Source organism: Mesoplodon mirus (assembly GCF_964341445.2).
Source record: "Mesoplodon mirus genome assembly, chromosome: 16".
Classification (NCBI taxonomy): domain Eukaryota; kingdom Metazoa; phylum Chordata; class Mammalia; order Artiodactyla; family Ziphiidae; genus Mesoplodon; species Mesoplodon mirus.
The window spans coordinates 472621-482666 of record NC_138992.1 but is presented as its reverse complement, the minus strand read 5'-3'; the positions used below and the strand labels follow the sequence as shown (position 1 = coordinate 482666).

Sequence of the window (10046 nt, the reverse complement as noted above, 5' to 3'; positions counted from 1 at the left end):
GAGGTTCCGTGTTTCTGCGCTTACGCAGCGCCGCCAAGGCGCAGCTGCCGCGGGGGCGACAGCGGCCCCTGGTGGTCTGGGGCGGACTCGAGGCTCCGCCTCCGGAGGCCCGAAAACCGAGCTCTCTCCAGATCCAGGATCCCACTGCGGGCGAACGCAGGAGCAGGATGGAAGCCGGACGGGGGCTGAGACGGCTCAGGGCCGCCGGTCAGGGCCCTGCCCGCCCCAGGACCTCAGAATGGGGTCACCGCTGAGGGTCTCGCCCGCAGGAAGAGGCGAGGTCTTAGGCGCCCTGCCGGGTGCCGAAGCCCAGCTCAGCCAGGCGAGCCTCGCAGTGTGGAGGCCGGGAGGGCAGAGATCCCCGGACATAAACACTCGCCAAATTACGCCCCGGCAGGTGCCGCTAGTGTGGCGGACGCCCGACTAGTCCAGGGAGAGCTTCCTGGAGATGCCGTGTCCCGTCCCTGCTCAGTGTTCCCCCGCAGAGCGACCCCCCACCCCCTCCAAAACACGCGTACTCACGACGCACGGCCCTGACGGGCACTGGCGGTCGCGTAGCTGCCGGTGGTCCCGCCGGCCCCTCTACGAGCCCCTCCCCGTAGAACGGCGCTTTTCGCGCCTCTTGCCCATTGCTCCCTCCCGAGGCCTGGCACAGTTGCCCACTTCAAGGGCCTTGGAGCCAGGACCATGCACAGCTAAGCAGTCCTCTCCTCACTTGGCAGGGACTCGCCCTAGGTACCCGCGAACAGGTCTGGGATTTAGAAACAGAAAAAAAAAAATTTTTTTTTGGCCGCTCCGCGCGGCTAGCGGGATCTTAGTCCCCCGACCAGGGATCAACCCGTGCCCCCTGCAGTGGGAGTGCGGAGTCCTAACCCCTGGACCGCCAGGGAATTCCCAAGAAACGGAATCTTAGGAAATAAAACAAGAAAGTATAGTCACACCCGAGAAAATGGCATAGAAATATGTGTTCATGTTGCATCCAGATCTGCTCACTTGCTCATTTCAGCAACAAGACTTCAAATCTGGACCCTTGAGCGGTGGACAAAGGGGTCACTTGGATGCCGGGGCAGGTGTGTGACCCCTAAGTCACAGCAAACCCCTTTAAAAGTCATAACAAAACTGAATGCTGAAAAGAGGGGTAGGCTGCGGCAGAGCTTACCCTGAGCAGGAGAGAGCACCCGCAGCCCATTTCTCTAGGAGCCCCGCGCCCTTTCCTAGAATTCCTGCGACGTGTAATTGTGTCAGCCGAGCCTTTGTGGGGAGCCTGCCTCCCAGACTTGCTATTTTATGTAATATATTTATATATATATTTGTAGATGTGATAGAAGTCTTGGGGGAGTGGGGGCCAGCTGCTGCTCTCCCCACTCAAGCCCCTTCTTGCTGTAACAAAATAAGCCCCCTCTTCCCTTCAGGCCTTCTATTAATACATAGCCCCCTGGCAGGCTGGTTTAAGGCAGTTTGGGTATTGGGGTCACATACCAATGAAGAATCACAAATTACCTCGCTCCCTTGTAAACCATTATTTGAGTTTTCGTCCTAGTGTAATTACTTTATCCCTCGATTTTTTTTTCTTTTTTTTTTTTTTGGTAGCCTTGAAGAAATCTGACTCTCTCCCTCTCTTTTTTTTTTTTTTTTTTGCGTTACGCGGGCCTCTCACTGTTGTGGGGGCCTCTCCCGTTGCGGAGCGCAGGCTCCGGATGTGCAGGCTCAGCGGCCATGGCTCATGGGACCAGCCGCTCTGCGGCATGTGGGATCCTCCCGGACCGGGGCACGAACCCGTGTCCCCTGCATTGGCAGGTGGACTCTCAACCACTGCGCCACCAGGGAAGCCCTATCCCTAGATTTTTGAGAAACTGGTCCTTTTGTCATTTGTCACGTTTCCCTCCCTCCAAATCTTGATCTGGGAATAGCAGAGATATAGCCCCTGCCCCACCCCCACCCCTGCCCAACATAAAAGTGGTACCCGTTTGTCTCCATACAGAGCAGTGGCTTCTGCTTCTGTTCTGGTCTTGACCCCAGAGACCTGCCTTCCTCTGGCTGACCATTTTTAAAATAATCTGAATTTATACTCAGAGATATTCAGCCTGTCAACTCTCCTTTTAAAAAATCAAAGATATGGGGCTTTCATCTCAGTGAGAGCATGTCTCCAAGCAAAGGCTCCTCTATTCCGGTCATCCTGAACCAGGTGGGTGACTGTTTCAGAGGTTTTCTCTTTTGCCCAAACTCCACCTAATAAAGTTCTGATAGCATGAAAAAAAAAAAAAAAAAAGATAACAAAAACTGTAGCCAGAGCCACCCTGAGGATGTACTAGAGGAGGGAGCAGGGGCAGAGCTGGGGCTGTGGCCAGAACACTAACTCTCCTCATCCAAGTCAGATGGGCATAGTCATGGCACCCACAGCGCAGGGCATCTGTGATGGATAAACAGGTCAGTGGCCACGGAGCCCTCAGACTCGAGCCTGGCATGTGGCAAGTGCCCTGACAAAGGAATGAGAGTTTGTGTGTGGGAGAGAGGTGGTCGGTGCAGAGAGAGGCAGAGATACTGAAGGAGCACAGCCCTGGGGGAGCAGCAGCGGGCGGGACGCGGTTCCATTCCAGTCAGACAGGAGGGGAAGGTGGGCAGAGGGACAGGGAAGTTGTAGGGCTGCCAGCAGGAAAGCAGCTGCGGGCCTGCCTGGTGGACGTCCTTCTTCAATGGGAAATTTAAGGAGGCCGTCAGTGGAAGTGGTGGCTCAAAGGTGCTCGAGAGGGACAGTGATGGGCTGGAGGATGTCCAAGGCTGGGGCGTGGGAGGGGTGATGGGGCTACCAGTACAAGAAGCCAGTAGAAGCTCACATGACAGATTCTTCCCTAGAGACTTCAGAGGAGCACAGCCTGCTGACCCCTTGATTTCAGACTTCTGCCTCCAGAACTCTGAGAAAATAAATTTCTGACGTCCTAAGGCACCCAGTGGGTGGTGGGCTGTGCTACAGCCCTAGGAAACTACCACACGGGGACTCTGAGGATGGACACTTCTGCTGAGGACAGTGGAGCTGTAGAGGCCCGGGCCTCGCTGAGGGTTGCCACACACCCTGGTCTGATTATCTCCAGGCCCATTTTTCATGAGAAACAAGCCCTCATCTGAGTAAGTGCTGCTGCTTGTTTTGTTTTTTCCGCTACAAGCAAACAAATTTGATTCCTGATTGGATCCCAGGTCCTACCTGCGGCCCACAGACCCTGGCCCATTTCCCTGGCTTTGCTTCCCATGCGTTACAGATGAGGGGACTGAGGCTGGCTACTTGGAGGTCCCTGAGCTCAGCTATCCTGGCTCCTCATCAGGCACCAGGCACTGCTGTGGGGAGAGATACCGCCCCACCTGTCGACCTTTCTCGGTGGGAGACCCTTCCCTTCCAGCGAGGTGAGCAGGCTGGGCTCCAAGCACAAGAGTGTCTTTATTGAAGATGGGTACCGGGGCTCTCCGGTGGCTGAGTTTCTAAGGGGCTGGGATAGTGCAGGGCCAGGAGCCAGAGTCAAGGGCCGAGACTGGGGCAGAGGCTATCAGAGGGTGATATTATCCTCATACAGCGACAACAGCAGCAGGACGGTCCAGCCGCCCAGCAGGCCCACGTTGTGCAGCACGAAGAGGAGCCAGGGCCGCCGGTCCTGCACTTTCATTGTGGCCGGGAGCTGCGGAGGAGGCGGGCCCCGGGTCAGAGGTCAGCTCAGAGCTCCTGCCCAGCTGCCGCCCACTGCAGTCCCCTCCCGCTCTCCGCGCTGACCATGTCGCAGAGCGCCACGTAGAGGAAGAGGCCAGTGGCTACCGCCAGGATCCAGGTCTCGCCGTCTTCGCCGATGCCTACCGCGAGCGCCACGTAGAGGCCGATGAAGGCCGTGAGCCCCGAGGCCAAGTTCAGCAGCAGCGCCCGGCGCACCGACAGCCCCGCGTGCAGCAGGGCCGCGAAGTCCCCTGGGGCGGGCGGGGCGGGGTCAGGCCGAGAGCCCCGCCCACCCGACGGCCCGCCCACCCCCGACAGACCTCGCCCCGCTCCGATAGTCCCTCCCAACTGTCCCGCCACCCAACCAACCGCACCCCAGGCAGGCCCCGCCCCGCTGGAACCCCTCGCGGCTCACCCAGCTCGTGCGGCACCTCGTGGCAGAACACGGCCAGCGAGGTGGCCAGCCCCGTCTTCCAGGAGGACGAGAAGGCGGCGCCCACGGCCAGACCGTCGGCGAAGTTGTGCACGGCGTCTCCCAGCGTGATCACGTAGGGCAGCAGTCTCAGCTCTGCGGGCGCGGCCGGCGTGGGTGGGCATCTGCCTCGCACCTCCTCGCCCCCGCCCCCCCGCGCCTGTGCTGCGCACCGAACCCCTGGCACCCAGTGCTTCCGGGGCCTCCCTCAGGGCTCACCTGGGCTCGGTCTCCGGGGCTCCGGGCTCAGCAGTTCGGGGCTCTCCTCCGCCACCTGTGGGGCGGGTGGGGGGGGGATGCGGTCCGCGTAGATGAGCCTCTGGGCGGGGAGGTGAGGAGGGGCTCGCGGAGCTAGGTCCTCAGCTCAGGCCAGGGGCAGAAGCCTTGGCGTGGGGGCTGGGAGTGCAGACAGGGCTCCGCGTGGGGTAGGGACGTCCGGCCAGAGCCAGCTCACCAGGTCTGCGCGCGAGCCCTCGTGGGGCTGCTTGGGAGGCCGGAGATCGCTCTGCGCTAGCTGCAGGGACACGCCATGGCTGTGGCCGCCGTGACTGTGGCCGTGGCTGCAGGGCCCGTCCTTTCGGTCCTGCGGGGACAGCGGCTCAGGGTGCACCACGCCTCCCCCCCTCCTCCCCACACCGCGTCCAGCCCCCATGCACCTGACCTCCGGGTCCAGGGGCAGCAAGAGGTTGAAGAGGCTCTCGAACAGGAAGAAGGCATAGAGACCACCCAGCACAGCTAGGAGGCGCCAGGTGGGCTGCAAGCCAAGGCCCTCGCCATCATGCGAGTGCAGCCCCAGCACCTGGGGGGCAGAGGGCACTGGGCCAGTTGCCCCAGGGCCTCCTCCCCCCAGACAAGGAGATGGGGTTAGGGATCAGGGAAGGGCCCCAGGAGGGTGTGCCTGGAAGGAAGTCTGGGTAGGGGAGTCCCTGGTGGGGGAGGGAGGGTCCTGGCAGGCCGGGGGGCCAACCTGAGGCGTCAAGTGCAGAAGGGCGTCGCCTGTGAGCGCGCCCACAGCCATGCTCAGGAAGGTCTGGATGATGTAGTGGGTAGCAGAGCTGCACTTGGCGCAGGAGAGGAGCAGGAGCCCGAAAATGGAGCTGAGGCAGATGAGCAGCGTGGCCAGCGAGCCGTACAGGTACCCTGGGCGGGGCGGGGACACAGTGAGAGCCTCCCTCTCAGCCTCAGCCCCCCACCCCCTGCTTCCCAGGGAAGGGTGTCCAGGTGGGGCCCAGGAGTGAGCAAGACCCACCAGGGCTGCTCATGCTGGCCTTCCGGCCTCAAAACCCCATCCTCTTCCCTCTCAGGCCCCCAGAGTCCCTGCTAACCCTCCACGCCAATGGCTCTTTCTCCTGCCAGCCCTGGCCCAGCTCTCCCCGCCCCTCCAAAACCCAGCGGCCACTTCCTCCTCCCTTTTCGGTCCCTCCTCCGTGCTGCCAGCCCCCTGGGCACAGCCAGGCACAGCTGGGGAGGTGGGCACTCACTCTCCACCTGACTGAGCTGGTCCTGGGTGGGCTGCTCAGGCCGGGGGCTGCAGGCTCCATTCAGTTGCTGCTGGAGCAGCGCAGGGCTCAGCTGGGCCCAGGCCTCTGGTGTCACCCCAGCCTGCTCAGACAGCCCATACACAGCCATCACATCTCCAGCACTCAGGCATACCTGGGGGGGACAGGCCTGGGGGTCAGGGACCTGAGCAGACTGGTGGGACCCCACCTCTCTCCAAGACTAGGGCGCATGGGCTGCTCACTGTGTCCCACATGCTGGAGCTGCTGTTGGGGGTGGCAAGGGGCACAGGGCCCTGGCGGTTGGCCCCCTCTCCCAGATGACTGTGGTCACTGTGGTCACCATGGGTCTCGGTCACTCCGCCCACCCCCAGGCGCTGCATCAAGGCTTCCAGCTCTGGCAGGGATGACAGAGTGACCCGTTTGTGTGGGCTCCAGCCCTGCGCTCCCCGGGGCACTGACGCTGGGGTCAGGGCACTCCCTGCCCAGTGGCCCAGCTCAGGCCTCACCAGCCAGTGTGATGTTGGGGTTCTCGCTGTCGTGCTGCCGGAACACGAAGTCCACGAAGTACTGAGGGGTCGGCAGGGCTCGGAAGCAGGACCCGCTGCTGACGTGGTCCAGCAGGGCAGCCAGCACTGGGCCGGGGCTGCCGGGAGACCCCACCCCCGCCGCCTCCTCCAACAGCTGAGGCAGGTCTACACAGGCCTGGGGAGGAGCTGGACCTCAGCCTCACCGGCAATGCGGACTTCCCGGCCTCCAGGTCTCTGTCCTTGCCCCTGGTGCCCCCTGGACTCCAGTGACCCTGGACCAGCCTCCTGGGAGCACCACTTCTTCCTGTTCACCTCAGACCTGGGCTGGGCCCCTCCCCTGCTTGGGGCCCCTCCCTGGTACCCCAGGCCTCCCCCTTCCTGGCCCAGTGGGTCCAGGCCCCCACTTTCCCCCCAGGGCTCCTCCCTGTAGCCCCAGGAGCTTTCTCAGACCCCGTCCAGGGTCAGGGCCCCTCCTGGGGCTCCTGCAGCCCTGTCCTCCTCAGTGGTGAGCGTCCATTTGTGATTCCCCCAGCCCAGACTCCCCCAAGTACCCAGAAAGGCGTTGAGGCCCAACCCCCTAAGGGGTCCCCCTCCCCCCAATCCCTCCTGGCTCCTCTTCATCCACCGCCCCTGGCCAGCCCGTCCGGGCCCCCACCTCGGTAGAAGTGGGCTGGCCAGCGGCCTGGGCCTGAATCTTCTGCAGCAGCCCAGTCAAGCCTGGGATCAGGGCCTCAGGGCTCTCGAGCAGGGCCAGGAGCTGGTCGGCGCGGGAGGCCCAGCGGCCAGCCCGGACATCCGCACAGGTGCCCTCCGGGTTGCTGAGGTAGAGTGCGGCGGCAGCACTGAGGCGGGCGATGTGCCTGGGCTCCAGGGCCGGAGCGGAGTGGAGCCCTGGCCTCTCAGGCCTGCCCAGGGCCAGGGCGTCTTCCACAGACAGGCACTGTGGGCCGAGACAGGTGGGCAGGGGCCAGGTATCTGTGGCCCAGGAGCCGCCCCCTTCCCTGCGGAGGCCTCACACAGGGACCACCGTCCTCTCCGTCCCTGTCACAGCGACACCCCTCCACCACCTGCTCACTCACGCGCTCTCCCCACCATCCCCCCCAATGACAGGACTGTGCGTGCGCATGTGTACACACACGCACACCACACACACGCACACAGGGGTCCCGCCACCTCAGGGTGGTTTCTTCCTGGAACCACTGCCACTTTGCTGGCCTGGGGGCTGACGGGGTGGGGGTGGGGCAGCCCTGGGGTCCCGGAGCCGTGGGTCCCTACACGCCACCGTCCCACCAACAGGGAGGGCAGGTGGGTCTGAATTTGGAGTGGGGGAAGGTGGGCTCGGGCCTGCAGGCAGCGCCCAGCCACCAGGCCACTGCACTCGGCCCGCCTCCTGGAGTTTGCCCGAGCCCTTTGCCGCCGGCCCTCGGGGTGGAGCGGCAGGCTGGGGCTGGGGCCGGGGGGACCCGTCGGGTGGGGCCATTACCTTTCCACACGGCCCGTCGGCGCAATGCACACGGACCGCTAGTGTATTTAACAGGCCGCCCAGCGCCATGCGGTCCAGAACACCCCGGCCGGAGGACAGCAGGGTCAGCAGACGGGCAGGTGGGGTCGCCATCCCGGTCAACGCCAGTACAGCCAGCAAGGCCAGCAGCAGCCCCAGCTTGGGCCCGGCCGGGCCAGCCAAGCTGCGGCCCCCGGGCGCTCTGACTTCCAGGGAGGCCATGGCCGCCTGGGTGGCTGCGGGCCGCGTGGGCTGCCTGGTGCCAGACTCGGGCTGGGCTGGGAGCCGCCCGCCCCAGCGAGGCTCTCCAGGCGTTTCCTGCGGGGCCCTGTGATTGGCTGCTGGAGGTGTCGCAGGTTAACCATTCCAGGTCCTCCCCGCGCGAGCGAGCTGCTGCTGCCCGCGGGGGGCGAGCCCGGGCTGGACTGGGTGGCCCACTGAGCTGGGGCCCTGGGCCACCCCCTCGGCTTCCGCAAGGATATTGTTACCGAGTGCAAGTCTGTGTGCCCGACGCACAGGGAGGCCAAACAAACCGAAACGTCGGAGTCTGGAGCAGAGAAGGGTTCACTGGGGGGCCAAGCAAGGAGAGCGGGTGGCTCGTGTTTAAAAGCCCTGAACTCCCCGGTGGTTTCTGGGGAGCCCTTAATAGGCAAAATTCGTGGTGAGGGCAACAGGGCGTGTGACTTCCCCCTGAGTGGTTGGTGGGGAGGTGGCAGCGGTGCTCCGGGGTCCCGGCTTGTAGTCGCCATCCTCCACCTGGGTGGGGGCCTTAGTTCTGGCAGAAGAGCTCCAAGGGGAGCCAGGACCTTGCCCCAAGGCTGTAGTTTCTTGACTGCCCCTCCCTTCCCTGATTAGCAACGGTTTGAACCTGCCCTTTGGAACTCAGGGAAGGTCTTAGCGGGCTGAATGAAGCCCGTTTCCTACAGACAAGAAACGGGGGACAAGGGAAGGATTTGTACTCAGGAGGCCCCCCAGGGTCCTGCTCAGTTTCAATCCCCCCCTTTTTTTGGTACTCCTCAGTCTTGAGGGGAACAGGTGTCGGACAAGACAGGGAATGAGGTTTGCATAGAGAGGCTACGGAGGAACGTGGCAGAGGCTTTAGGGGAACTCCGTTTCAGTGTGGGTGTTGCTTCCCGGGGCCCTCTCTCTGAGAGCTGCCCCCAAGCCAAGGGGGCCTGGTGCAGAGGTTCCAAGACACCACCACAGGCCCGGTCCCCACATCCCACCTGAAAGCCCCCATACGGCCCCGCCGCACTCCGCTCCCTGCAGCATCCCCAGCAGGGCCCCCCGCCCCCTGGCTCAGGCAGCTTAGACACCCCCAGAGCCTTCGAAGGCCTCCCTGGGGGTGGGGTCCTGAGCTGCGGTGGAATTCTGTGTTGAAATCCTTGCGGGGGCTGGAATCCGAGGGAACTGAGATAAGGTGCTGGCTGAGTCATGTGCCCCTCTGCAAACCCTCCAGGGAAAACTCCCCAGGAAGTGGCCAAAGCCCCAAACAAACAAGAGCAAAAAGGAGGCTGGGCCCTCTGCTCAAACCCCCCACACACACACACACTCCCACCCCGCTCGCCAGCCAGGGAGGGTCTCCTGGGCCCTGAGGGCAGCAGGAAGCAGGAAGTGGGCACTAGGCTCAGGGAGAGGGGGAGAACTGTGGCTCCCAGCCCTGCCCCTCCCTGCTGGCTCCTGCTCCGGCCTTTGAACGTCTAGGCCTTATCTCTGCCTAGTTGGCAGTCTGGGGAGAGGGGCAGACCCCAGGGGGCTAGCCAACACCCCAGTCTCGGGGCAGCCTTGCCTTCTAGAGGGAGTGTGTGGGTGGCCCCTTCCACACCTGGTTGGACCGACGGCTGACCCTGACCCTGTCCCTAGGGGGCGTGGTTGGGGTGGGGGAGGAGAGGCTCCAGGGGAGCTGGGAGCTCCGGCCCCAGGACTCTGTCCCCATCATCCTGTGCCACCCAGGGCAGGGCCTCAGGCTGAGGACGGTGTCCTGGGCCCGAGTTCAGGTGTGGTTCCTGCCCTCCCACCCACACACATGCTGGATGGCACTGCAGTGTGACCCCGGTGGGTCCTACAGGGTATCAGGCGAGGGGAGGGGATGGGAAGAGTCTGCCAGGGGCTCAGATGACTCCTGGACCCCCGAGTCCATGAGGAGGGAGGCTGGAAAGGTTTGGACTACCCCCCCACCCCAGTTGTTGGGCCCACACTGGCCTTTTTCCTACCCCACCTTGTCAGGGCTGGGGGCTGGTTGGAGCTGAGCCTGGGACCAAGTTGCTGCCTCAGGTCATCCACTGCTCAAGGCCTGGTTAGCTTCAGGGAAAAGGTCTCAGCCCAGCCGCTCAGGTCCCCTGGTGGAGGCCTG

At 63.4% G+C, this 10046-nt stretch overlaps 1 protein-coding gene across 1 annotated transcript; it reads right to left on the bottom strand.

Moving 5' to 3' along the window:
• Nucleotides 1-3418: 3418 nt before the first annotated feature.
• SLC39A4 (solute carrier family 39 member 4) lies at nucleotides 3419-7916 on the bottom strand. Its single transcript, XM_082601091.1, has 12 exons — nucleotides 7676-7916; nucleotides 6848-7132; nucleotides 6172-6367; nucleotides 5908-6059; nucleotides 5648-5819; nucleotides 5134-5306; nucleotides 4828-4965; nucleotides 4621-4749; nucleotides 4386-4440; nucleotides 4110-4262; nucleotides 3758-3945; nucleotides 3419-3665 (listed from the first exon to the last, which is right to left on the bottom strand). Exons 1-12 carry the CDS (start codon nucleotides 7913-7915, stop codon nucleotides 3537-3539), a joined length of 2010 nt encoding a protein of 669 aa, XP_082457217.1. The 5' UTR covers nucleotide 7916; the 3' UTR covers nucleotides 3419-3536.
• Nucleotides 7917-10046: the final 2130 nt, after the last annotated feature.

What these genes read in the sequence shown, in the direction of transcription:
- SLC39A4 (XM_082601091.1), bottom strand. Translation starts at nt 7,915, where the DNA reads ATGGCCTCCCTGGAAGTCAGAGCGCCCGGGGGCCGCAGCTTGGCTGGC. An exon ending in AGGGCTCGCGCGCAGACCTG is followed by an intron (nt 4,441 to 4,620) that starts GTGAGCTGGCTC and finishes CCCGCCCCACAG; the next exon opens with GTGGCGGAGGAGAGCCCCGA. An exon ending in GCCCCGGAGACCGAGCCCAG is followed by an intron (nt 4,263 to 4,385) that starts GTGAGCCCTGAG and finishes CCGCGCCCGCAG; the next exon opens with AGCTGAGACTGCTGCCCTAC.